The sequence below is a fragment of the Syngnathus leptorhynchus genome, chromosome 10, assembly GCF_054491065.1.
Source record: "Syngnathus leptorhynchus isolate UIUO chromosome 10, UIUO_Slep, whole genome shotgun sequence".
Classification (NCBI taxonomy): domain Eukaryota; kingdom Metazoa; phylum Chordata; class Actinopteri; order Syngnathiformes; family Syngnathidae; genus Syngnathus; species Syngnathus leptorhynchus.
Genome location: NC_141204.1, coordinates 270537 through 298421, shown reverse-complemented (window position 1 = coordinate 298421; position 27885 = coordinate 270537). Strand labels below are relative to the sequence as shown.

Below are 27885 nucleotides of genomic sequence, written 5' to 3'. Positions count from 1 at the left end.
CAAATAAAAATCTCAACATAAACACACAGAATATATATCGGGTAGTGGATGATGAAACAATACCGAATTCGCTAAAATCTTTTCCGTGTGTGTGTGTGTGTGTGTGTATAATTGTTTTTTTCCATTTTAATCTAACTCCAAATAAAAATAAGGTAATGGCATATTTCAAAAAATATTTACACTAACGGAATAGTTCTGTGTAAAGTGATAGTGAACTTCTACTTGTTTATTACCGTGCGGCTGCGTGTGTGTGTGTGTGTGTGTAGGGAGGGGCGGGTGTTATGGAGTGTCTCTTGTGGCCCTGCAACCACCTGCCACCTATCAATTTTAGACCTCAAAATATTTTGCACACTTTTCTGCTGCCTCTACGAAGTCAATCATATTTTTATTATACAGTCATAGAATGAGTACAATTAATTTCCGCAATTAATTGGAAGCACTTGATTTTCAAGCACAAGAACAATTTACTATGAAGTTTGATACACGGCAACGACAGATTATAATTTGCTAGGAAAAAATCCATTCATTTGCTTTTATTGCGGATTTTCTTTTCGTGTTCGAAACTTAATTCAAGCCAGATCATCCGTCAAGTCAAAGGCGCAAATGCGGCTTTTAGGAAAACGTGATAGCGGCAAACGGGGGGGGGGTGCGGTTGCGAGCACTTACATCCAATCCCGGTCTGGTTCAATTAATCCGTCGAGAATAAGGCAAAGAGTTTTGCTGAGGCCGCTGGCTGTCCTGTCTTCAGGTGTGACGGTGACATGGACAAAAAGTTCATCGGTTTGTCAAAAAGTCCCAAAATGATGCAGTCGGTTTGTTGGTTGCTCGTCCCCTCTTGCTCTGGCTGTCATGTAGACTGCAAGAAGAGTGCGGCTTGATCCCCCACACACAATGTAAGGGTGGGGAGAGGGCGGGCGGGCGAGGGTTAGGTGGGGTGGTGGGGGGGGGGGGGGGCGGCTTTCATGCTAAATATTGTGTGACAACCAGGTCCACCAAAAGACGGCCCCCATAGAGCGAGCGCTACCCTCTCTCCTCTCCTCTCCTCTGGTCTCCCACTCACTCGGACAGCACACGCACATTTCCAATCTGTCTCACTGAGCGACCCAACGCACGCACGCACGCACGCACGCACGCACGCACGCACGCACGCACGCACGCACGCACGCACGCACGCACGCACGCACGCACGCACGCACGCACGCACGCACGCACGCACGCACGCACGCAGCATTGCCACAATGTAACATGAATCTGTATAAGAAAATGGCGTGGTTTGGACTCTGCAGAACAAGACTGGCACGCCGAGCCCGTTCATGTCTCCAAAATTGGATAGGGGAAGGGAGGGCTGTTGAGCCCATCACGCAAGGGATGACAGTAGTCCAGAATCAGATCTCGCTTTTGAGATGTTGCCTTCCCCAATTTGCATATGTCTTAGGTGTTTTGTCCAGTCACATTCCACGACTTTGCTGTCTTCCAGTTGGGCTCCCGGAGGCGATCGCTTGTGTTCCCTGCCTACTGCCTGAAGTCAGTTGGGATAGGCTCCAGAATAAGCCGTTGAGATCACGGATGGGTTTTCATACTTGATTGGGTAGTCTTTTCATGTGCAATCCGTTTTCATTGGATCATATTTCAAGGTGGGTGAGTGAGTATGGCATGGTGGCCTTAGAGTCCTGCTACATCCAGGGAATAAAAAAAAAAAAAGAAGCAATGAATCATACATGTTTATCAGAGTATTAACAGATTCTTAACACAGCTGTGGGCCTCCAGATATGACACTGTACACAATGTCAACGTTTGTTATCTTTCATTGACCTTTACTAATGTTGTGCGAGTGGCGGGGCTTGCAAAATCACCTGCCAAAGTTGCTTCGAAAAGTGACGCAAACAATGATGCAGGTGTATTTGTTTCTGTAACACCTGGTTCGGAAAAGGAGCTGAGCCGCATGCCGCCACTGATAAACCCAAGCCGACACGTTTATGATTAGAGCGAATGCCAACCGAGCGTGCGGCTGAGAAAATGGAGCCCAAAACAGACATGCAAGGAAAAAGAGTCATCATGCCATTGCTGATCTGTAACATGTTTCACTTCACGTGCTTGCTTGCTCAAAGTCACAATTTAGCTTGGAAAATACTACCGTTGTGACACAATGACTTGGAAGTGGGACAAATAAAGGAATATCTGATCTCAGTGCCATTTTGCCATCGAACAATAAGCAGTGTTTCAACCACGAAGGAGCGGACTTAAAGCGTAATCATCAAGCCGTGACGACGCACATCCATTTTCCTCATGCAGACTGGAGAGTTCTTATTGATTTCCAGCTGCTAAGATGATGGATATATTATAATATATATATTATATGGAAAAGGACAAATCCAACAGGTGCGCAAACATTTGGGATCAGGTAAACAGGGGTCTGATTCCTCACGCTGCCGTGTATCCTTGAAAACGACAAAGCCAAAGCCAAAGCCAAAGCCAAAGCCATCCATTTGACAAGACAGATTGTGTACTGTAAGCCACAATACACTCTTCCTTCAATCTTTAGATAGATAGAAAGATAGCAATGAGCACCTGCATTTTCCACTTTTAGTCATGTTAAAAACAAACGACATGTTTTGTCGAAAAAATCGCCTCTGACGATGCTTGATACTGTAGTGCATTAAAACCCCCAAAATCGTATTACTTTGATAAATATTGCTTCATGTCCACGAGCCAGAGGCTGAAACAAACTGTATTTGTTTATGGGGTAAACTTGTGGCTCGTATCATATCATATCATATCATAGGACGATGATAAGGCTTCTTTTATTTGAGAATGTGTCTTTTGTTTGTCTTCTGGTAGATTGCATAAACCAAAATAGGTTCACCACCCACTTTCGGGTCCCAAGCCGACCAGTTGAGAATGCTATCCACCATACACGACGAAGGTTTTTCAAAATACAACCAAAGCTTAGATGTCACAGAGAAATACAAAAAGAATATGTATCAATGAAAGTTTTGGACTTAATCACGACCAAAAAAAAGTGTCTTTATCATTCAACTCAGTGAAACCTCCAATTGAAAGGGCAAATGTTGTGTACTATTTTAAATGGATCCGATAAAACTTTATTGAACTGCAAGTAGTATAATCACGTTTTATGCGCAATTTACAAACTAATTGTGAGGGGGATTTTCCTTTGAGGAAATCCTGGTACGGAAACGTAGTGGCCAGGGTAGATGACGTCATTTCCCCTCCACAGCTCATCTAACGTTACTGCTGCGTTAGTTCCGCCTCTATTCTATTGCTTAAATATAGTTCGTATTCACATTTTTTTATATGTAGTTTAACAGATCGATTGGTTTTTACAAAACAAAAGACATATTTTCAACTAAAAGAGGATTTGTTATATTCCTTATTATGCCACCTGTAAGCGAGTGCAAAACTGTCAATCAAAATGGAGTTTTCAAGTGCGGTTGAGAGCGCATTGCCTTTTCCACGTCAGTGTGTTTACCAGGGCCAGACTGACAGCCACTGCAGGGTTATTCTGCTTTCTTTTTCTTAAGCGTTCGCCATTTACTGATGATCGAATAAATTAGCGGTGCGTGGAAAATCGATGCCATTTTCCCTTGGAATGTCCCAAATTTGTGGTTTGTCAATAGGTTGTGGTGAATTGAACTACAATACTGGTCTTCTCCATTCACTGTTGGCCGGCCGGCTAGCTGCTAGCTTGCGCAGCTAGTTTGTCAGTATCTTCTACGGGGCTGCGTCCATCTTCGAAGTCCAAGTCACACGCACATACACAGGTAATGCTTCTTTAATTTCTGGTGAACCTTTTGGAGAGACCCATTTCTCGCGAGCGTTATGCTTGCTTACTTACCCGTGTTGTTTTACATGCTAGTTGCACCTGTCAAGTCTTTTAGGCTGCCTTTGCTACAGGTAGCTTCACTGACTTTGACTCGAGCCGTGGTCGCTGGCCAACATTCACTATGACAACACTCCTGATCGGAACAACGTAACCTGCTGCCACTAGTCGTTCTTAACGACCCTTGGAACGTGAAGCTGCATGCTGAAATGAAGGGACGGGTGACTTATTCACAAGTCTCTTATTTACTTGAAGCTATGTACAGTAGAGGAAAGAAGTATTTGAGCCCTCACTAATTGTGTCAGTTTGCTTGGGTCTTCCAGCACGACCACGACCCAAAACGGCCAAGGCATCAGAGGAGTGGCTCAAAAAGAAGCACAGTAAGGTCATGGAGTGGCCAAGTTGTCTCCATACCTTAATCCCATAGAAAATCTGTGGAGGGATCTGAAACTTTCAATTGCGAAGCGACAGCCTCCAAACTTGAAGGATTTCTAGATGAATTGCTGAGAGGAGTAGACCAAGAGTCCTCCTGATCAGTGCACAAAAGCTGCAAGAAAGGATTTTACCATCAAGTTCTAAGCCATGCTTTGCCCCAATACGTATTAAACTCACTAAAATGCAAATTTCTTTTTATTTAATGGGGTTTTCTGCATGAAGCCGATTGCACCTGATTTCAGGCAGTGGACGGAGGAGACCTTGAACTAGTTGCCTGCCAGCCAGCCAGCCAGCCAGCCAGCCAATAGCCAGGAAGACCAGGGCCGGAATCGAACCTGCAACATGTGCACTGTGAGGCGGACGTGCTAACCAGGGCGCCTCTGTGCCTCCCTTTTTCACCATTTGATTTTGTAATCCAAAATATAGCGCCGTGTTGTATTCTCAGCAAATGCTGCAGGCCCACCCATCATCGCTATCATTGTCTCCCTTCTTGCGTCACTTGTATGCACGTGTTGATCCGCTTTGTGACTGCTTATCATGAACGCAAAAGAAGGTGGTGCCACCTACTCAGCAGCGAGGCGTGTGCACTTGATATTGCCTTAAAGTAGGGCTTTTATCTGAAATGGCTTCCACAAGCAAAAGGTTAATCCGGCAATTTTTCCGATGCGCTCTTCAAATATGAACAGCCCAGGATTTGGATTCCTGTCATCCATATTGGTTTTAGGTGTTGACAAGGAAGACATCTTGCATGTCATTTTTTGAAGAATAAGCGTGCCTTAGAATGTAGCGGGCGGGGGCAGGAGCTTCAGGAGGGACTCCCAGACTTCCCTCTCCCCAGCCACTTTGTCCAGCTCATCCCGAGGGCGTTCCCAGGCAGGCCAGCTGAGAGACATAGTCTCTCCAGCGCGTCCTGGGTCGCCCACGAGGTCTCCTACCGGTGGGACATGCCCGGCCGGAACACCTCCCCAGGGAGGCATCCTGGTGAGATGCCCGAGCCACCTCATCTGGCAATCCACAGAGGGTATTTGATGAACTACAAATTGAATTATGATGCAAAAGCTGTGCTGGTGCTCTCTTACTTTAGGGATATGGAAATCTGTCTTCATCAGTCTTCCCTCCAGTTCAGTCATTCACACTTTGATTTTTCCATCAGAACTCAGCATGGTGGACAAAGGAATCTACATTGTCCAGGGTGAAATTACTGCTGTTGCCGGGGCTATCAAGAGGAACTCCAGATGGAACACCCACACTCCCTTGGTAAGTGGCTAACACTTTGGTTTTCAGACGTGACCAAAATATTCACCTTTCTTTCTGAATACACACCTTGGAAGAAATGCAATCATCCGTTAATTGACAACTAAATGAAGCAGTAATATTGTGCCACCCCTTCTCCTTTTGCTTGCTGTCAGGATGAAGAACAGGATCCGTTGTTGAACAGCTTTGGCCACCTGAAGGAAATACTCAGCCACATTAAAGGTTAGCGCTTGCCATTCTCGGCCGCTCGCTGGCTGGCTGGCTGGCTGGCTGGCTCGAGCAGGTTACTTGCAAGATTACACTGCCTTCCAAATTGGATATGAAAATGGATATTTTTCTCTGAGCAATTGTGAGGCTCCTCTCAAATAAGGCTTCTCCTTTTAAAATGTACAACCCAGAGGGAACAGCCCCAATATATACACTGTATGTCTATATATTAGCGGCAGCCTCCTCTCCGCTTAAAAGCCTGACATTTATCGTCCTAGTGTGAAAGCTGGTGTGGATTTTGATTGGCTGACGTCTATGATTGTGAAGCTGCCATTAAAACCTGGTGCAAAAGCGTTGGCTGAATCTCAGCCACTCATTGAAAGTAGTTTTCCGATTCCCCTTTAGGTGTTACATTCTGTGGCATTTGTCTTTGTAGCAAATTGCGGTGATGTGATTGAATGAGTTTGGGTTTGTGGACGTCTGCCAGACTGGATGGAGCTGCCTGGGACAATACGGCACGCCGTGGTGCTTTTGCGATGAGACCTGGCAGGCAGCTTTGCTAGCTCTTCATCTCCAGTTGCAGCAGCGGCAGCAGCGGCAGCAGCGGCATTGGCCAGTCAATCCACCGTGCTTGTGCGCTGCTGTTGTCCGTCCGTCTCCAGGGAATGCCGCTGCCATTGTGAGATGGACAGGCACTGCTGGCTGACAAATTCACCACCAAGCCTCCTGTGTTTTTTTCCTTCCTTCCTTCCTTCCTTCCTTCCTTCCTTCCTTCCTTCCTTCCTTCCTTCCTTCCTTCCTTCCTTCCTTCCTTCCTTCCTTCCTTCCTTCCTTCCTTCCTTCCTTCCTTCCTTCCTTCCTTCCTTCCTTCCTTCCTTCCTTCCTTCCTTCCTTCCTTCCTTATTCCACGATCACAGTAGCAGCCAAAAATCAAAACATGCCCACTTCACATCACTTTCTCATTCAACAGCGCACACAATCCTTTGTTTGAAAATGTTGCGGGTGGGCTGTGTTTGGTTGCCGCTCCAAGGCATTGTGCTTTTCCCAGCTGAACCTGCATTATCTAAGCGCCGTAATGCCATTCACTCAAGCGTGCGTGTCTGCACGCGGCACAAAAACTATGAAATGGCTCCCTCAAGATTTGTCAGTTTGTCAGGCCAGTTCTCTGCTCTGTTGTTTCTTTTCTGGCGAACGGCTGTTGTGTTTGACGCAGCGTGATTGACGGGAGCATGTGCCACAGAGCCAGAGCGTTGTGCAGCTGGAAGTACATCATCTGTGAGTTTACTTGGGTAAATATAGCAGGTTGTCTTGTCAAGGAGAGAGATAAATTGTTCTGGGAAAGGAAGTGTTGCCCTCTTTTTAAAGGCGAGGGAAAAAAGTTTCCATCATCTCCTTGAAAATTCTCTCTGGACTGAAACAATGAGAGCGAGCCAGCCAGCCAGCCAGCCAAAAGACAAGCTCGCTCCCCGATGGAACACGTGGCGCCATCCGTCAACTGGCTCGACATTGTCCGAGGCAGCGGGGCCCCGTCGGATAGGGGCCGGCACCTCGTTGGCCTCGAGCGTATACATGTACGACGTGCTTTGGGGGTGAACGCCATTCCCAAATTAATTGTACAATACTTCCATGTCTTTGGTCCAACTTTGGGATCTGAGGGTCTCTTTTGTTGTTGAATTGGCTTAGTAGTATGGCTGCTTGGGGAATATCCTTTGTTAGACACTGCTCCGCGTTCTAGTAAGTCACGGAGCTTTTCAAATCTTCCGTCCTGTCCAAATTCCATCCCTCGGCTGCAATGGGGGTCAGTTTTTCCTGCAGTCCTAAATCCCTTCATTCTTATTCATACAAATGCAGGTTTGGAGCTCAAAAGAGCAGCCAGCCAGCCAGCCAGCCAGCCAGCCAGCCAGCCAGTCAGTCAGTCAGTCAGTCAGTCAGCCAGCCAGCCAGCCCCTGTGGTGCAAAACCTGAGTGGCCTTTTGACTCGCAGCGTTCCTCCATTTGATTCCAACGCCGAAGCCATTGACATCTAATTGACTGGAATTGGCACCAGAGAGTATGTTGCCTACTTAGTAATACATGCTTTCAAATTGCATTTTGGGATCTGGTGGATATTTCCCATGCATTTGACATCCAAACATTCGACCTCTGCGCAATTACTCTTCACAATTCACTTCCAATGACTATTTTTAACAGGAATGTCTCCACTTTCTGGATAGCACTTATTGGCCACACTGGTCGTGTCGAAGTCGGACGGCAGGCATCCTTAATTGGTCGCATTTTACGGCCACGTCAGTCATAGAGAGAGAATGCGCACATGATGCCGATCTTAGTCTCCTTTCAAGGTCGTGTGTGTGTGTGTGTGTGTTTCTCAGACCTCAGCTGTGGCCAGCCAGGCGCTGGTGGGTGTCTCTGGGGTGGGTCATGGTCTGAGCACATGGGAACTGATGGTGGCCTCCCCCTCCTATGCCATCTGATCTTCCTTTGCACATATATCACTCCCAATTGAACGGGCGGGCGCAAGGCAGCTGCTAAATGCCAATGAGCAGAAACCATATTTCATATCGTTCACCCACTTATGCAAATATGTTTACGCGCGGTGGCATTTGGAGCAAAGAGAATGCACATCATGGAAATTCTTGACATGTCTGCCGCCGCCGCCGCAGCCGCCGCCTGACCCTCGGGGTCATGTCGCTTTCAAGATGAGATCATGGAAGAGACTCTCGCTTTGCTGTTAGTGTTATTTTTACGACCTGGTCAAAAGACAATACACGGACGGACGGACGGCGGGCGGGCGGCGTCAGGCTCGCTTGCTTTGATCCTCTGTGCCTCGGTTTTTCTGCAAATCTATTTTGTGCCGTAGGCAGACGTCAACAGAAAGCAGATCCAGTAATGCCTGCCTGTTGGTGTTTTACACCTAAGGTTCATTGAAGAGCAGTAGTTCATCCCAGCTTTGACACATTGCCATCCAGTCGCTGTAAATTTCAACAGTGTCCTAAGCGGGTGGGGAATGACAGGCGGGGCTTAGGTTCAGTGTGAAAAAAGGATGCAACTGTTGCCCCGAATCAGATGTGACGAGTGGAAGGAGTAGAGAGCTATTAATCACGCACGCTGCCGACATGTCTGCAGGGGTCAAAGGGTGGAAAGTTTCGATTAAGGACAGGTTGGCATCTGCTGGATCTTGATGTGTTGACAGCAAAAGCAGGCAGCATTTCAGCTAAAGTTCAGCTACTTGAACTTGCATTTTCGCAATCAAAGCAGAAATATTGTTTCGAAACCCAGTTGAACCGAGAAAGACAACACGTAAGCCGGTCCGAGCTACTGACATTTCTGTCATTTTGTCCCCAAGATTGTGTCCAGGGGAGTCACAAGTTCTGAGCTGAAGCAAGACAGAAAGCTTTTAGCTTTTTAGAGATTTGGATGAAAGGCAACCTGCTGACAGTGGAGGGAGGGAGGAAGCCAAGCAAGACAGTTGTAGGTGGGCCAGTGCAGCTGACGAGGAGACGCAGAGACAACAAGGTGTTGATCGCTTTGAATGCAAAATAGATCTGCTGATATGTACCACCGTGTTCACTCCCTTCCCTCAAAGCAGCGTTCACAGCTTTGGGTTTCACATTTGTCGTACAAAGATACCGCAAGTGTGACATAGTGATCCATCTTCTCTTCTGCTGCTTGGCCACCACTTGAAGGTGTCCAGCCCGGAGTCGCTCGGTGCCTGCTGTGCTTCTGAGCCAGGAACACTGATTTGGAGATTGATTAGGGTGAGGCTTTAGCTTTCTTTGGATGGCGTATCCCTGGAAAATGGTCCAAATAGATAGCTGTCTTTACAAACAAAAATCCACTCAGGCTCAGGGGTCAAAGGAGCATGAACTTGTGAACAAGTGGACAACTCTCTGTTATTGGGGAGTCAAGTAAAGGGTCAAACTAAGTCAAAGCATAAATTCCTCTCAACTCAACACCACTGACACTTTACAAGTTTGCAAAGGAATGGCTGTACTTTTAGGACGTTTCCACGGTGAACTGACCTGTCGGGGCGATCTTAGCATAAGGCCAGAGTCCTTCCACTTGATTGAATTCATTCAGATTGGCCGGCGGTTGTGGACCCGAAAGAGCCCGGTTTTCGAGTTCAAAGGAAGTCCTCACCGGACGCGGGTTTGGATTCAGAGCGCGTTGAACCTGCTTGCGTGGAATAATGCCCCCCAATTTGCCAGAATTGACTTTGTTTGGACCGTAACGCCTCGACTGTTGTTGCCCAAACGTGCATATTGGTGGCAACTTTTGATTCCAGACTTGGCTTGTACCTACCAGCGCTTGTCCACATGACGGCCGGGTGCCATTTTCTTTAAAGGTGACAAAAGCAATAACCAATTGTTTTTCTGTTTATCAGAGGTGACATGAGCAGTGGCGCAAGGGGATGAGGAGGCCCTGTGTAGCCATAGCTAAATATACATCCCTGACAGCTCCATAATAGGTTCCAGGAAGTTCAGTCGAAAATAAAAACAAAGCAACATTTCTAGCTGATTGGCTTTGAAAGGCCGCTTTTCCTTGCTGAATGGGAAAAATGTGGACTTCAGCATTCCATGGCCATGATGCCAGTCAGATTGGATCGACGCAGCCTTGCGTGTGCAGGCAGAGCAGAGCAGAGCAGAGCAGAGCAGAGCAGAGCAGAGCAAAACAATGCACAGCAGAGCAGAGCAGAGCAGAGCAGAGCAGAGCAAAACAATGCACAGCAGAGCAGAGCAGAGCAGAGCAGAGCAGAGCAGAGCAGATCATGCTTGCTGTTAGTCCGATAGTTGGGAAGGAGACAGGTGCATTACACTGCAGAATTCAACTTCATGGGAAAGAATTTGTCCACATGTTTTTAGAGGCCTCACATCATATTAACAGGAAGTTTCTCAACTGTAAAAGTCTGTCAGTGTTCTAAATAAATGATAGTGGTCTTAAGTTTTTTTTCTTCCGGTAAGTAACAAGTCATGCAAACGTTTCGACCGTGCTAGCGTTCTTGACTCCCCCCCTGACCTCGGAAAACACAACCAATACCAGAATGAAGCCGTTGGATTTTTCATTTATATTTTGCAAATTTCAACACAACCTTGGGAAATCAGGGTTGTTCAGTAAGTGGAGGCTCCGCTGTTGGATTCCCTTCCCGCTCTCTTTGAGTCTTGTGGTGTACTTAGGGAAGACACTTCACCCACCTTGTCACACTGGTGTTTGGGATGGATGGGAATGTCAGGCGGTGGTCGATAGGTGCACGGTGGGAGCCACGCCTTTCCGTCAGCCTGCCGCAGGCCAGGCCAGGCCAGGCCAAGCTAGTCCAGTCCAGTCCAGTCCAAGGCAGGGCAGGCCAGGCCAGGCCAGGCCAGGGCAGCTGTGGTTGCAGAATGTTGTTTACCACCACCGCCAGCAAGGTGTGAATGAGTAGCATATCCACTTTTGAGTGGCCTTTGAAAAAAGGGCCATATAAATCTGCCAACATAATTGTTATTACCATTCATTCATCTTTTAAAAAATGTGGAGTTTCTGATTTCAAAACGAGTTCTTTCTCTTTTTGTCGCGTAGCCTACACTGTCTGTATATGGTATGAGACGTTCATCCTATCTTTTGGCTCGACAGTCAAAATGGCGAAGGAAACTATGACTACGCCAAAAATGACTTTGACACCCCACTGATGAAAGCATCAATTATCAATAAGCTATTATGATGGAGCTCAAGTGAAGTATCCAGCTAAATGACGGGTAGCTAAGTCTCGTTTGCACATTTCATTGATGACTCTCCCTCCCCGTGTGCTCTTAAATAGAGCCCCCTAAAGCTGATCCTAGCATGGCAGACATGTGGCTGGATCCACAGGGGAATCATTTATGACAGTTGTCGCCTAAGAAAAGGGCCTTTCGGGGCCGCTGGGGTTAAACCTGATAGGCTTTAATGTCGCCAGTATCAGTGCTTTGAAACGGCCCGTCCGTGGAACTAAGCCACTGTTGTTTGAAAGTCATTCGCTGTTGTCATGGCGAGTAGAAGCCGTTGCCAATCGGGAGGGAGGGAGAAAGCTCGTCGTACTTTGTGTGGCACAAAGGCATTGTCTTTGCTACCTGTGACATAGCCACAGTCTTGCGCAAGTCAAAAGCACGGGTGGCTGCGGTGGCATCGCTCCCATGATCACAGTGCTGCTTCTTTGCCTTTCCAGTGTGTGCTTGCTGGAATCTCCCTCCGCATGTCATGAGTGGAGAATTGTAGGAGGACAGGCGGCAGGTCCAACAAACAATTAAGGCTCACTCATTGGATTGCTGCAGTCTTTTCTGGGAGTGTTTCCTCCTTGTCACATCCATCCCAAAATATCAACTAGCCCTTCCTTGCGCAAACTTGAACTTTTGACATTGACCAGAGTTGCAACGTAATCCTACCCTGCCTGCTTTTGATGTCCTTGCTCCACTCTTCAATTGTGCGATTCTCCCTAAGACTGCCCTGTTTGTCTAACTCTTGACTCTGCTTAGATAGCAGCCTTGGGTTAGATAATCTGTCGACGCTCCAGATGGAAAGAATTATTGTTTTATAGTCACAAGGTTTGCTACGTAGTAGCTCGTGTTTGTATTTCATTTCTGATGTTCACTTCTTTTCGTCATTGTCTGGACAACACGGCTCAGTTTCATCTCCCGGGTTTTTTTTGGTTCTAAGCCTTTTCTGCTCCAGTGCCAATAGATGTGCATGTGTTAAAGCGAGCTTCTGTTTCTGCAGTAAGCCAGCTTTATCCAGAGGTGCTCTCTCTCTCTCGAGGGTTTAAGGTTCACCGGCGCACCTTTGCTTTCTTCTGGGGTCATTCGGAGTAGTAATCCACACATGGCTGGATACTCAGAGCAGAAAGGATTAAGCTAGTGCTCAATCAGTCTGTCCACATTTTCTAGCACTTTCCAAGAAATTCATTTTATCTTTGATTTGGCTTTAAATAAGCAAACTCAAATGACGGGACTTCTTTAGCTGTTGTCATTTGCAAGTGGAGCTCATCTGGCTTGTTTCACCGTGACCACAGGCTGATTCCAAATCTCGAGTCCGTTCTTGGGCTTTATTTATGATTGCTGACTGCTTCAGTCGGTCGGCAACGACCGACCGACCGTGTGCGCCGATGGCCCTCCCGATCAATACGGCACAATTTAGTTTTTCAATCTGCTCTTTGGGAAAGAAGCTATAGCACTTATTGGGTGATCACCTCTGAAAAAGTCTTCATCAGATTTTATTGACAGATTCATTTGAGCACCAATACGACCTGTTTACCCCCCCACCCCCACCCACCCGGAACCGTAATGCATCACTAAAAGCTTTTTTTTCTTTATTTGTAGGTATAAACAAGGATTCAAAATCTCAGCATGAATTCCATTATGATGCATTTTTGATGATGCGTGCTCCGGTTGTATTTTCTTGGCGTAAAGCTCCCATTTTCTTTTGCTTGCTTCTGAATTGACACTGGGTTCCCCGCCTCCCCCCCCTTTAAAGTATGATGGCTCAAAGCTCTCCGATTTAACCCGAAATAAAACACCAGGTGAAAAAATATTCAATAAAGCAGAAAGTAATGGGTTTGCCTTTGAAAGTAAAGAAGCCTTCAAGTGACCTTGGCGGCAGATAAAGTCTCTTTGAGGTTCCAAATGATTCCATATTTTATTTCCAAACAAAGCCGTAGGGCTATTGGATATCACGCTCTAATTTGAGGTGGTCACATGTGCACTTTTCCAAAAGAGTTGGGCTCTGGCTGTAGCTCTTTTGATGCCCAACTTGGTTTTCCCCTGCCTGGAGTGGAGCCATGATCTACACATTATGGTGAGGGCGTCTTTCACGATGCCGTGCCTGCCGTGCTTGCGTGTCTCCCTCCGCTAACTTTGCCTCTTGTTGTTTTTTTATTTTTTGCCTTACCCCCATGACCCCAGCCTCTCTCTTGGAATGTTCCTGTGAAAGATGGGCTCCCAGAGTGGAGTCCGCGCGCACGCACGCACGCACGCACGCACGTAGCACGCCATCTGAAAGGATTACGTCAATGATGTGCCGTCTGTTTGTATTTTTCCTTACAGAACCGTCCGACGTTGAACCTAACATATTTCTTCGGCCGTTCCTGGAGGTGGTCCGCTCTGAAGATACCACGGGACCGATCACAGGCCTCGCCCTTACATCTGTCAATAAGTTCTTATCATACGGCTTAATAGGTAAGAGCTTAGCGATCTTTTTGAGAATATCGTGGAAATCAGAGGACACCCCCCTCCCGGTGTTGTGTCCTGGTTAGCAGAAAATATTCTGTATTTTTTTTTCCTCAACTCCCATATTGTAAGATTTTGTTGCCGGGCACGTCGGTAATTCCTATCAAGTGTTTTTTACATTTACTAAAACAATGTATGGAAAATATAGTATTTGCGTATTTGCAGATGCCAACCACGAAGGTGTAGCCGAGGCCATCGAGAATATGGCCGATGCGGTAACGCACGCCAGATTTGTGGGAACGGACCCCGGCAGCGATGAGGTGGTCCTTATGAAAATTCTACAGGTAGTGTCTTTTGGTCTACCTATTTTCACAAGGAGGTACATTAGCTTCACATCCTCATCATTCGCTGTTGATTATTATATTGAAGCAATGCATGTTGATGTCATTGATTTGAAAGTAGACTGTCAAGTCCAAGCTTGTTATCTCTCCTCCTCCTCCGTCAGGTCTTAAGGACCCTGTTGCTGACACCGGTTGGAGCTCACCTGACCAATGAATCCGTTTGCGAGATCATGCAGTCCTGCTTCCGAATCTGCTTTGAGATGCGCTTGAGTGGTTGGTTCACTCTCCTCATTTTTTCTAACTTGGATTCTCTCGTGATTATTATTATTATTTTTATTTTTTTATTTTTTTCCCCTCCTCCAACATCACGCATTGTTTTTTTGGTGTTGACACAGAGCTTCTGAGAAAATCGGCCGAACACACCCTCGTGGATATGGTGCAGCTACTGTTTAGCAGGTAAATGGATTGAACTGTGTAATGAGCGACGTTCTCTGCGGTTGTCGTCCTTCAGATAGGTAGTGGCGAGATGCTTTGTATTTTGCCAAAACTTTCATTTCATAAAAAAAGAAAAGAGAGAGAGAGAACCTAGGACTGCTTGGACACGCCCAGCTATCTATCATTTAAAATGATGGAATGGATTCTTCCCACATTACTTACTTAGCTCCAGCGTCCTCCTGGCCATAGATGGCGGATAATAGGGATGTGAATGAAACGGAGCCTTGAATGAGCAGCGCCGCTCGTCTCTTGGATTCTAAGAGTATTAGCAGGCTAATCCGTTGGACCCACAGCTCATCCAATAATCATCCTTGTGAGACAACTGGCTAATATCACACTTGATGTCACCGGGGGCCCCTTTTCCTTAGTGTTTGTGAAATTGATTGCTGGTGACATCTCATTTTCCAGTAAAGCCTTTAAGTCCACAATATTGTCAAGACGTACGCAGACACTTGGCTTCACCAGGGCACGTGGAGATTGCCGCCAATCTCTGTTGGCTTTTAAGTGTCTGACAGGATGATATTCCTACACTGGCTGAAGAGAAAAGAAACCAATTCCGCTGCATTTTCATTGATCAAACATAGTAGTCGTCGTTTGTGCCCGCTTTTTGGCCGTTTGCATGTACAATCCCATTTTGCAGCTGAAAATGGATCGTATGCGTTTCCAAAACCAAGAGTTGACACTATCACGCGACATGATGGAATCCATTTTGGGAAGTAAGCGTCACATCTTGGACAGGTACGCTTCTGAGCAAACTTGTCTTTGTTTCCCTTTCTCAAAGACTTCCCCAATTTAAGGAGGAGGCCAAAACCTACGCCGGTGCCAGCATGAAGAAGGTAATGAAATGTTGATCCTGTACGTGGACGTCGTTGCCGTTTTTCCCCCATTCGTTTGACACTTGCGTACTCCTTTCCTTGCCTGCCTGCCTGCCTGCCTGCCTGCCTGCCTGCCAATGGTGATTGATGAGAAGTTGTGATTTGATTTGATTTTGGAAGTTGCATAGTCAACAACAGCTTAAAAGTAAAAGAGCTGCAGAGAGTTTTTCAACAACAGCTTCAAAGTAGAAGAGCTGCAGAGAGTTTTTCTGTAGCCTTCCATCTCCTGCCTCCAACCGAGCGAGGCCCATCCCGTGCAAAATTTGCAAATAAGACTGCAACATGGCTGATATTTCCAAAAACGACGCACTGAACAATTTTTTTTTTCTCGACGGCCTTTGTACTGAACTGTGCCTGCCTGATTTTCTTTGTGCCGCTGCCATGTTTCCTCTCACTAATCATGGGCACCTGCTTACTCCCCTTTTTTTCTGAGGCTTACAATATCTTATGGAAAAACAAACGAGTACAGATAAGAAAGATGACTTTCAGGCCCAAAACATTTCCTCTCCCTATTTTAAGAGTTATGTGGGAGGAGCAGATGGCGCTTGTCCGTAGTTGGTTGACGCAACACGAGGCTCCCTCCCAGCCTTTGTCCATCACTGAATCTGAGTTCCTTGGCCCTCCAAGATTGGTGAGCCCATGGGAAGAATGAACCACGTTGCTTGCGGTTCACTCCATCCTATTGCCTCGATGACCCCAATCTGGGAAAGCCAAATCCTCTTTTCTTGTCCGCCCCAAGTCATGTAGTATCTACTCGCTGGATAAGTTGTAAGAATACAATACAACATGGTACACAAATCGCGGTATATTATCCAGGCCTGCCTTGTTGGTCCTTCCAAATTGAATCAGGTGCATTGTTTTTCTCTTTTCAGTTGAAGATGCGTACAGGTGGGATGAGTGAGTCATCCAAATGGAAAAAGCAGAAACGTTCACCAAAGGCAACTCGCCACGTGGTGCCGAGCGCTTCTGGAGCCACCGACTCCAGCCAGTCTACCGACCTCAGTAATAGCAACTCGTCTGCTAAGTGCTTTCAAAGAAAGAAAATGTTTCCGAGCCCGCATTTCCCCTCGTCCTCTTTTTAGGCGCGGTCGTCTCAATGGAGCAAAGGTGTTCGCTCCCCGCCTCGGAGAGTGCCGGCTCGTCCATCTCTAGTCCCACCGCCACGGACAGCGGCCTGGACTTGTGTTCCACAAGCATTTCTCAGGAAGACCTCTCTGACCTGGATCCGTGCCGCTTGGTCGTAGGTACAGCTGGCAATCCTAACCCGCTTTTGGAGACGGATCCTGGCTCCGCCAATGCGCAGGTGAGCTCCCGGTCCTCTTTTTTTTTTCCCCATGCGTAACGCTCAGAACGTGCTCCGTGTCCTTTTGCGTGCCAATCAAGTCGGACGATAGAGCGGCTCAATCGGCATCGGTGGAGTCGATCCCGGAAGTTCTGGAGGACAAAGACTCGGTTGCCGAACAGTCAAGTAGCACCTCTGTCCACGACATGGACTACGTCAATCCTCGGGGTGTCCGATTCACACAGTCCACACAAAGAGATGGTAAGAATATTCGTAAAGTGTTCTACGGCTTTCTCTCAGCCTGCACTTTCGACAGGTCTATTAAGTCTGCAAAGGCTGCCTTTTGCTGGTCGGAGTTAGTCATTGCACCTTATGACACTTTTCCTTCTAGATTCATTTCTAATGTCGAGTAAAAAAAAAAAATGAATTCCTCGTTTTAAAATCCTCTCTAGTTTTGTCAGTTTACAGCACCGGCGCTGTAAACCTGTTTGAAAATCTGACTTTTTCACCATTTTGCACCTTCCTGCCATCACTTTTAGGTGCATCCCTCATCCCCTACGGTCTGCCATGTCTCAGGGAGCTCTTCCGCTTTCTAATCTCCTTGACCAACCCTCACGACCGCCACAACACTGACGCAATGATGCACATGGGCCTGCAACTGCTGAACGTAGCCCTGGAGTCGGCGCACTTTGTTAACTACCAGTCTTTGCTTGGACTCATCAAAGATGAGCTTTGTAGGCATCTTTTCCAGGTAAACCCAGTCATTCATTGTACTGTAGGATTAGAATACACAGAAATGTTCAAATTCAAAACGGAAATGTACTCCTTTTGATGAAAGATGGCAAGTGAAATGTTATGCTTTGGATGAGGGTGAATCACTTTGTTCCCCCCCCCCTTCTCGTAGCTGCTGAGCACGGACCGTATGAACCTCTATGCTTTGTCGTTACGAGTGTGCTTCTTGCTATTTGAAAGCATGAGAGTGCATCTTAAATTTCAACTGGAGGTAATGAGCATTTGTCATGATTAGCCATTTTTCGCAAGGTAACAGAACATAGTACTTGGTTGTAATCCCCCAAACCCGACAGATGTATCTGAAGAAACTGATGGACATCATCACGTCGGAGAATATGAAAATGCCGTATGAGATGAAGGAAATGGCTTTGGAGGCATTGGTTCAGCTGTGGAGGATCCCCAGCTTTGTTACTGAGCTCTACATCAACTATGACTGCGACTTCTACTGCTCTAATCTATTTGAAGACCTGACCAAGCTGCTGTCAAAGGTAAGCCTCCCTCCCCGCCTCCCTCCCCGCCTGCCTCCCTCCCCGCCTCCCTCCCCGCCTCCCTCCCCGCCTCCCCGCCTGCCTGCCTGCCTCCCCCCCCTTGTCATTGACATGACACATGATTCTTTCCAATGATGTTTGCTTGTTGTTGTTTATTTGGACCCGGCAGAATGCCTTCCCTGTATCAGGGCAGCTCTACACCACTCACCTTCTGTCACTCGAAGCTCTCCTCACCGTGATTGACAGCACCGAGGCCCACTGCCAAGCCAAAGTGCCCGACAGCGCCGCTCGGTCGGAAAAAGTGCCAGCGGAGGGAGAAAGTTTCATGAAAAATGGAATGGATGCTACAGCTGGTAAACTCCAGTCATAGTGGCCTACGTGAACATTGTTTACTTGTGGGAGATATGATTTAGTATCTACATATATCTGGATGATGTGGACTTTGTTTTCAATATTGGATCATGTGCTGACTTTTACCATGTGTCCATGAAGATTTTGATGATCTCTCTCAGATCCTATTCAAGAGGCCAGTAGCAATGGGTTTCCACTTGTGGACGGTGGAGCAGGAGGCCCAGCGACCAGTGGAAATCTGATGGCAGAAAAGATCAACCTGTGTAGACAGGAGCAAAGAGAGAGTGACGCGGGTAAGATGAGCGACTGGCACGCTGATGGACAAAAAGCAATACGAGTCGTGCAAAGGACCATTTTCCCTCCATTTCAGCTGACAAGAAAATCTTTGAGAAACCTCAGCGTTTCTCTTCCAATTTACCCGAGTCGCAAGAGTTGCTGGAAATCAGAACCAAGAAAAAGGTGGCACGCACGCACGCACGCACGCGCGCGCGCACACACACAGTTTCTTTCACACTGAAACACAATAGAGCGCATCTGTCGTCGTCAACTTGTTGATTTTGCCTTTTTCCCTAGCTTCTGATCACCGGAACGGAACAATTTAATCTGAAACCCAAGAAGGGAATTCAGTTCCTCCAGGAGAAAGGCCTTCTCAACCAGCCAATGGATAACAACCAAGTGGCTCAGTGGCTTCGGGAAAATCCCAGATTGGACAAAAAGATGATCGGGGAATTTGTCAGCGATCGCAATAATATGGCGCTCCTCGACAGCTTTGTCAAGTAAGAAGAGTTGCCAATTTGCTTGATGATTGATCGATCGAGCAATTGATTGCTAGCTAGCTTTGGCCCTCATTCCCATTTCCTTTGTCGCGTGGCAGCACGTTCGCCTTCCAAGGGCTTCGCATCGATGAGGCCTTGAGGCTTTACCTGGAGGCTTTCAGGTTACCCGGTGAGGCTCCTGTCATCCATAGACTTCTGGAAACATTTACGGACAACTGGCATGTAAGACACCAAATGGTGATATTGATTCTTTCTACATGAATCTAAGTGAATTGTCTGCCTTCCATTATTCACGACACACAACAAGGGCGTCCCATTTGTTCAATTGACGATGCGTATGGTGACAACAAAGTCAACAAGTGTCACACGAGCCTACTCTAGTCGTGGGATGACAGCGGGGGTCAAACACACCAGAAAGGCCTACTCGATGGCGACAACATTTGTCTTCCCGTAATAGCGAGAGAAAGCACGTGACCTGGAAACTATTCCCGGTAGTGACCCGTTTGTTATTGGCTGGAACACCAAAATAGCCATCTTAAAAGCGTCAATGAGGAATTGTGACTCGGGCTTCTCCACTCTCTGCTTTCCAAACGATGCGTGTCATTTGGCTTTTGCCGTGATCTCGTTACTCCTTTTTGCAGAAAGTCAACGGCTCTCCCTTCCTGACCAACGATGCAGGATTCGCCTTGGCCTACGCTGTGATCATGTTGAACACTGACCAGCATAACCACAATGTCCGAAAACAGAATGTCCCCATGACTGTTGAGGTTGGCGATTGCTCATTTATTCGATTTCTCCAGGCCGTCCGTCACTTATCGCTCAGCCGTAATGTTTATTTACTGAAGGATCTTTGCCCTAATCCCTGTTTGGGAGTCTTAACCATATTAAGTGACACACACACACACACACGTAATGAGTGCGTAGCCTTCTAATTGTTCACTGGATGCTCGCTTCAAATAAAAGCATGAGACGAGCTGAAATTCAATGGCAGGGAGCAAAGTTTTGTTTTTGTTTTCAACAGCAATTCAAGAAGAATCTGAAGGGAGTTAACGGAAAGACGGATTTTAATCAGGACATGCTGGAGGATATCTACAATGCCATTAAGTAAGCCGGAGTACACAGCACACGTACGTACCGTACCGCCTTTCCTCTGAGCCCAGAGCACGAATGTCTCTTCCTTTTGCAGGAATGACGAGATTGTGATGCCGGACGAGCAGATGGGTTTAGTGAAGGAGAACTACGTGTGGAGTGTGCTGCTTCACCGCGGCGCGACACCAGAGGGCATTTTTCTTCACCTGCCGCCCGGCAGCTACGACCACGACTTATTCACCATGACCTGGGGTCCTACTATCGCAGCGCTCTCCTACGTCTTTGACAAGAGTCTGGATGACAACATCCTCCAAAAGGCCATTAGCGGCTTTAGGTACGCTCTTGACAGTTGGCTCCGACGAGAAGAAGGAGCTCAGCTTTTGAACATGTGTGTTCCCTTGCAGGAAATGTGCCAAGATTGCTGCTCACTATGGATTCAACAATGTTTTTGACAATTTGATCATCTCGCTGTGCAAGTTTACTACTCTGAGCAGTGAGGTGGGAAAACTGCACTCGTCACCACCGTGTTGTCGTCGTCGTCGTTGTTGTTGTTGTTGTTATCAATTGGCAAAACACGTCAACCTTTTCTTTGACGCCATGCGCGTCATTACACAAAGGCTGTGTCACACACAGCATGATATAATCCACCTTGAAACTAACGAAAGGTCTGAAGAAGATAAGAGAGAAAATATACGGAGGGAGGTCCCTTTGAAAAAGTTCCGTGCGTCTGCATTGACAGATGACGGAACGTCGGCATTGGTATCTATCTGTTCTCCTTTGTAGTCAGTGGAAAATCTCCCGACTGTATTTGGGAGCAACCCAAAGGCACAAACAGCCGCCAAGACCGTGTTCGATCTGGCCCATCAGCACGGCAACATCTTGAGAGAGGGTTGGAAGAACATCATGGACTCCGTGCTGCAGCTGTTCAGGGCCGAGCTCCTACCCAAAGCCATGGTTGAGGTCCGTTTCAGTCTTATCGGGACCACCGTCCGTCACTTCAATTTGTATCTTGTTTCTTTTCTCATTCTTTCTTTCTTTTCTTTTCAATGACTCCCTTCTTTGAGTTGGTGCGGAGCTGCGGTTTTCTCTGCTTTGATTTGGAGGTTTCTGCTCCCACCTACTGGCAGTCTGTCAATATCGTTTTGGGTTGGTCGGTTTGTTTTTCCAATCAGGTGGAGGATTTTCTCGAACCAAACGGAACCATCTCGCTTCAACGAGAGGAAACTCCTTCTATCCGGTACGTGCGTCGTTTGCTCCCGTGAAGCCTCTGATAGTAATTATCACCTGTGAATTTTCCCCCATCTCTCCCGAATGTTCAAGAAATAAGCACTTCTCATTTCAGTGGGGAGTCGGCAGTGCTGAGTTTTGTCAACTGGCTGACACTGAGCGGCGCTGAGCAGTCTGGACTTCGAGGACCATCGATGGAAAATCAAGAAGCCAAACAGGCCGCTATCCTTTGCATCAAGGCAAATAGGATAGGATGCCCGAGCGCCAATCCACAAGGGTCCGCTTTCTAATTGCAGTTTTGTCTTCATCTTCAGCAATGTGACCCTGAGAAGATGATCACAGAGAGCAAGTTTCTCCAGCTGGAGTCTTTACAGGAATTAATGAAGGTCATTGTTATTTTTTCCTATCCTGCTACCGTTGTTGTCCAATTTGCTTTGATTCCAAATGAAATACATTAAGTAAACGATCCTCTCCAGGCCTTAATATCGGTCACCCCCGATGAAGAGACCTACGATGAGGAGGACGCCGCCTTCTGCTTAGAGATGTTACTGCGTATTGTCATGGAAAATCGGTAGGAGTGGGAAGACGATGAGGTGGTGGAAGATGATGAAGTTGTTTTTTCCAAATGTTTCTCATCTTCTTTTAGAGACCGTGTGTCGTGTGTGTGGCAGACAGTGCGCGACCACCTGTGTCACCTGTGCGTCCACGCCAACGAGAGCTGCTTCCTGGTGGAGAGGGCCGTCGTGGGCCTGCTTCGACTTGCCATCCGCTTGCTACGACGTGAAGATATTAGCTCTCAGGTACGGCCGTCATCGCAATTGTTACACTTTGAAGGGATAGATAGACAGACAGACAGACAGACAGACAGATAGATAGATTTGACTTGAGTGAACTGCTCAACTGTACCACGGCGGAGGTGGAACATACTACTTGGAAATGACCCATCTGCATGCACTTGTTTCAATCCATGTGGTTCTCGTTTTCTTCATTCCCCCTCTTCTTGAACTGGCGCATGTAGGTGCTCCTTTCCCTGCGTCTTCTGCTTATGATGAAAGCGCACGTTTTGTCCCGGGTAAGCCGAGAGGTGGCTTACGGTCTCCACGAGCTGCTCAAGACTAATGCGGCCAACATCCACAGTACGGAGCATTGGTACACGCTCTTCTCGTTGCTCGAATGCATCGGTGCTGGAGTCAAACCTCCGGCCTCCTTTCAGTTTACTGCCTCTGCCAGCACGGACATTGAAACAGGTGAAATCTTTCTCCGACTTTCGACTGCCCGCCTATACCGTAGATGTAGGGCACGCATTTGGATTCGGTCGATTTTCAATGGATAACTCGTGTATCGCATCCGGCGTGTCGGCCAAAAATGGGGTGAAATGAAACGCAAAAGCCGTACGCACGAGCGCTCGGATCGCTCGTTGGCATTCGTCCGACAATCGATTGTCACCCGCGGCGCTCTGATCGCTCTTTGGCATTCATCAAACAATCGTCCATCGTCACCCGCGGCGCTCGGATCGGTCTTTGGCATTCATCAATCAATGGTCACCCACCCAGGTGCTCAGTCAGATAGCGAGTTGCCGTCCCCTCATCCGAGCAAAGTGACTTTAGACCGTGGCTACACATCCGACTCGGAGGTCTACACGGAACACAGCAAGGCCCGGGTCCCTCGCTCCGCAACAGATGTGGACGTCGCGAGCAGTGGATGGCTGGTGGTCAGTAACCCGCAGCGTTTACTGCAGATTACATATCTGCTTAATGTGCGATAACATCAGCCAATTTATATAGAATAAGCTCAATTTTTTGCGCAGCGCAGCCAGCCTACGCTTTGACATTGATTTTCCAAGCCGCAACTTTGGTTTCTAGGTGGGAAAGGAGGATTTAGAAAGCAACAAGAGCCCGGCAGTCGACTCCAAAGCGCAACTCAATCACCCCTTGGTGAACCAGTACAGTCTGACGCTGGGTCAGGACCTCGGCCAGCATGACACCAAGTCTCTCATCAAGTGTGTGGAAACACTGTCATTCATTGTCCGCGACGCCGCCCACGTCACGCCGGACAACTTTGAGCTGTGTGTTCGAGCCATCCGGGTCTTCGTGGAGGCCAGTCTCAATGGAGGTTAGGGACGTACTCAAATGTTGGCCGAAAGCGCGCCAGCGTCTGTGCTGTTTTGGAACGACTCGCTTCAACGCAAACGCGTATGGACGTCCCTGCAATGATACTACTGGAGGAAATGACAAAGCACTGACATAGAAAATGCACCGTTCATTGAACCCGTCCAAGTCGGCTTTCTTGGCAATTTCTTCACATGTCCAGACACACAAAGAGATCCAACTTTCGTTTGCTACTATCCCACGGTGACGAGACATATTACATATATAGATATATAGATATATATATATACATATATATATATATAGATATAGATATATAGATAGATATAGTTCACTCTGGAGCCAAGTTGAGCAGCTCAGGCTCAATCACTGCGGTTCATCAATAAGCAAAGGTTAGGTGCAAACATAGTTGAGCTCAGGCTCAATCACTGCGGTTCATCAATAAGCAAAGGTTAGGTGCAAACATGTAACAGCGCGTCTCCGTCCTCAGGTTACCGCAACCACGACAAGAAGAAGAGTCATAGGTATGATTCTGCCAAGTCTCGTTTGAGGAAGAAGGCCGGCGGCGCAAAGGAGAAAGAGAGCGGCAACGGCGCAAGACGAGGCGGCGCAGGCCGGGCTTCCGGCCATCGTCCGTCGCGTTGCCATAGCGATGATGAGGAGGACGAGGGTGTCCCGGCAGGTTACCATACGCTGTCATTACAGGTTAGTCGGGATGTAAGTACCGGAGCCTTCTTTTTCCATTCCGTCCAATGTCATCGATATCACTTTCACCAAAGAGTTTCCGTTGGCACGATGAATGTTTATCTGGGTTGGATTCTTGCATTGCTGAAAAGCATGGCCATTTCTGATTGTTTTGATGTTGCTCAGCTTTTAGACTTGATGCACACGTTGCACACTCGGGCCGCCGGCATCTACAGCTCTTGGGCAGAAGAACAGTGCAATCTGGAGGCTGCCGGTCAAAAGATTGAAGCTGACTCCCAGACACTGTGGACCAGCTGCTGGTGCCCACTGCTGCAAGGTTTGCATCCTCTTGGCACGTACACGTATTTGCAATCGTTTTGTGAAGAATGAGTTCATTTTTCCCATCAAGGCTTCTTCATTTTAATAGCAGCAGCGGCGTATTAAAACATTACATTTGAATGCATGAAACCATTCAAGTGTACTGTTTTAATGATGAAAACAGCCCTGGTTTCATCTGTCATCCTTTTCTTTCAATCCCCTCCTGTGCTCAAGGCATTGCTTGGCTGTGCTGCGATGCCAGACGTCAAGTGCGCATGCAGGCCCTCAACTACCTGCAGAGGGCTTTGCTGGTACACGATCTGCAGACGCTGAATGCCACGGAGTGGGAGTCCTGCTTCAATAAGGTGAATATGAAGAAGGCGTCCGTCCGTCCGTCCGTATATTAAGCCAAGCCAATGATCTCCTTGCAGGTGCTATTTCCATTACTAACCAAGCTGCTTAACAACATCAGCCCGGCCGATGTCGGTGGAATGGAGGAGACCAGGATGAGAGCCTGCACTATCCTATCAAAGGTTGGCACTGTGAATGGATAGGTATAGGAATGTACTGTATTTGGATTGGCATTGGAATTTCAGTCACTGCTTGTACGTACATTGAAGGCAGCTGATGAGCCAATTGTACAGGTGTAGTCTCAGATGGCTGTGGCTGGCGGGCTGGCGGGCCGGCGGGCCGGCGGGCCGGCGGGCCGGCGGGCAGGCGGGCAGTCACTTCCTCTTGATAAACGATCCTCATATTTGACTTTTAGGCTTGTGCTGCGGGAAGACTTTCTTGACTTTGGTCTGTGTCACGTCCGCAGGTTTTTCTGCAGCACCTCCTCCCGTTGTTGTCCCTGCCGACCTTTGCTGCCCTGTGGCTTACCATTCTGGATTTCATGGACAAGTACATGCATGCAGGATCCAGTGACTTATTGGTGAGAACAAAAGTCCTTGGAGTAGTAGAGCTTAGGAGTGTGCACATAAGTAACTCTGTGTTGCCATGTCTAGTTGGAGGCTATCCCAGAATCTCTGAAGAACATGCTGTTGGTGATGGACACGGCGGAAATCTTCCGCAGCCCAGATTCCAAGACGAGATATTCGGATTTGTGGGAAATAACGTGGGAACGAATCGACTGTTTCCTCCCTCACCTGAGAGAGGAGCTCTTTAAACAGACTGTTTTACCAGGTACTTCTTTCAAGCTCACACAATTGAGCAATTAGAATAGCAAGATGGGTTGCAAAACAACCAACAGACAATCCTTTTGACTTTTTGTCCTGCATAGTAAAAAAAAAAAAAAAAACAGCCAAAAAAACAAAATAAAACCCCGTTTCCCTCCCTCCTCACCTGCAAAATGGCAGAAAGTGTCAAGAAGCGACTCTGAACTGGCAAACGATCGATCTCGTGTGCCAATGCCGTCCGTCTCCCTCGTTCATTGGAGTGACTCGATATGGGTAACGATGTATCTTTGGCTCCTTCAGAAGCTCCGTCTGAGGTGCAGCCAGCGTCCTCATCCTGCCGGCCTCCCTCACCGCAGGGGTCCGGGGTCCCTGCACTCCAACAAGCGCCCTCCCCTGTCCCCGCAGAATCCCCGACTCCCAGCCGGCCAGCATCACCCCAAGAGACCCAAGTGGCCAATTCCAACGGTCTGATTGCGCACAGGAGTAATAACAGCACGAGCTTATGAAATGAAATCGGGCTAAAAGAAAAATGTCTTTCAGGAGCAGAGCCATCATCTTCCCCAACGTTGCCCTCGATGGCGCAACCGGCTCACGGTCAAGTGTGCGCAGCCTTGAAGCAGTCGCCGCTCATCATCCAACCGCTGGCCTCCCCGCTGCAGGTGGGAGTCCCGCCCATGTCGCTACCAATCATCCTCAACCCCGCCCTGATTGAGGCCACGTCCCCGGTACCACTGGGGCCGGCGGGAAGCACCTCTCACGAGGTACAGTAGGAGAGGAGCTCTGTGGGTGGTGGGAGCTCCCTCCTCCACAAGTCAGATCCCCCAGATCCTTTTGGCTCTGCTACGACTTATCGTGGTCATTCTTTTGACTCAAAATATAGACATGAGAACAACAAGCTCATCACATTTCCTTTTGAGTGCATTTGCTACTCTGGAAATGTTGGTGCTTTGAGCCATTGTGCTTTAGCAGTGTTTGGGCACTCCATAACAGTTTAAGGAAATGTACATTCACACAAAAGGGTGTGGGGGGGGGGGGGGCATTCCATTCATCTATCTATCTATCTATCATTAAAAAATAAGTCTACATATATTTATATCAATATTTTGTGGGGTGGTGACAATTCCAAGAAGTGACGGTGGATTCCATAAATGCCTAGCAACTTGACCCTTACGTAGTTTGTCACCTTGCCAGTGACGTGTGCTTTCCAAACTCCCAAAGGTTGTGAGCTTTGCTCATGCCTCTTTGATTGCAGGCACATTTCCCATCCTGCATGTCAATTGAATCAAGTCTTCTTGGCAAGTTGGGGATTTGTCTTTTGCTCAAAAAGCCATTTGAAAGCACCTCCTTGTGTGCGTGCGTGCGTGCGTGCGTGCGTGCAGTCCTTCAGAGGATCACCAGATGGACATTCCAATGTGGAGATGAATTCTATGTCGTGCAGTATTGCTATTTTGTCGTGCTTTGACCAATGTCTAAAAACACGAGGGAGGCCCGCAAACAATACGGCAAAAGTTAATCATGACAACAATGTATGTGAATGAATGCGGTTGCACCTTTTTTTAGATTTCAAAAATGAATCCTGAGGAAAGATCACATTGTGCTTGGCCATTTTCATTGACTAGCTTGCTTCCATAAATTCTGTCAGGTCATGATCATATTATTTCCCTTTCAAGAGTATTCAGCTATATACGATATCTTCCCCGACTTGCTGAGCACCATATGGATACGTGACATTTACTGGATTTGGAAAGAGAATGTCTTGCTTGTGTTTTTGCATCATTCTGACTCTAAAATGTACTACTTGAATCCCAGTGATGTCACCAAGTCAGGACAGGACAGGACAGGACAGGGTGCCCTGAGGTTCTCTTTGTGATGTTTTATGTTATTTATTGACTTGGAAAACATCACACCACCCAGACCAAGCAGGAAAACAAGTCTCCCTCCTACCACCACCACCACCACCACCACCACCACCACCACCACCA

At 47.5% G+C, this 27885-nt stretch overlaps 2 protein-coding genes across 6 annotated transcripts in view; one reads left to right on the top strand and one right to left on the bottom strand.

Moving 5' to 3' along the window:
- pitx3 (paired-like homeodomain 3) overlaps nucleotides 1-11169 on the bottom strand; it is a 19842-nt gene extending 8673 nt beyond the window's left edge. For 2 of the 3 annotated variants that reach the window (XM_085922352.1, XM_085922353.1), the window contains exon 1: nucleotides 667-892. Coding sequence is in view for 1 of the 3 variants with exons in the window: in XM_085922351.1 (XP_085778477.1) it covers nucleotides 10924-11153 (230 nt within the window). In the remaining 2 variants the exon portion in view is untranslated. Of the gene's footprint in view, nucleotides 1-666; nucleotides 893-10923 lie in introns of those variants that run through there. The other variant, XM_085922351.1, reaches the window with a different exon arrangement.
- gbf1 (golgi brefeldin A resistant guanine nucleotide exchange factor 1) lies at nucleotides 3222-27885 on the top strand. Of its 3 annotated transcripts, none has more exons than XM_085922336.1 (41): nucleotides 3222-3574; nucleotides 3636-3779; nucleotides 5427-5530; nucleotides 5683-5749; nucleotides 13780-13911; nucleotides 14128-14246; nucleotides 14408-14516; nucleotides 14639-14699; nucleotides 15520-15574; nucleotides 16486-16615; nucleotides 16696-16916; nucleotides 16997-17156; nucleotides 17435-17646; nucleotides 17800-17898; nucleotides 17981-18175; nucleotides 18345-18528; nucleotides 18688-18819; nucleotides 18897-18985; nucleotides 19100-19302; nucleotides 19401-19524; nucleotides 19944-20069; nucleotides 20324-20406; nucleotides 20489-20725; nucleotides 20796-20889; nucleotides 21175-21351; nucleotides 21564-21628; nucleotides 21734-21857; nucleotides 21933-22004; nucleotides 22095-22189; nucleotides 22265-22418; nucleotides 22637-22865; nucleotides 23172-23329; nucleotides 23481-23730; nucleotides 24217-24443; nucleotides 24597-24747; nucleotides 24963-25093; nucleotides 25160-25261; nucleotides 25546-25659; nucleotides 25733-25910; nucleotides 26204-26368; nucleotides 26444-27885. In XM_085922336.1, the coding sequence occupies exons 3-41, from the start codon at nucleotides 5435-5437 to the stop codon at nucleotides 26671-26673; spliced, it is 5550 nt and encodes a 1849-aa protein (XP_085778462.1). In that variant the 5' UTR covers nucleotides 3222-3574; nucleotides 3636-3779; nucleotides 5427-5434; the 3' UTR covers nucleotides 26674-27885. The 3 variants fall into 3 exon arrangements, with proteins under 3 accessions (XP_085778462.1, XP_085778463.1, XP_085778464.1); XM_085922337.1 differs by having other exon boundaries at nucleotides 3223-3574; nucleotides 24217-24431; XM_085922338.1 differs by lacking the exons at nucleotides 3222-3574; nucleotides 3636-3779; nucleotides 5427-5530; nucleotides 5683-5749 and adding an exon at nucleotides 12852-13531 and having other exon boundaries at nucleotides 13639-13911.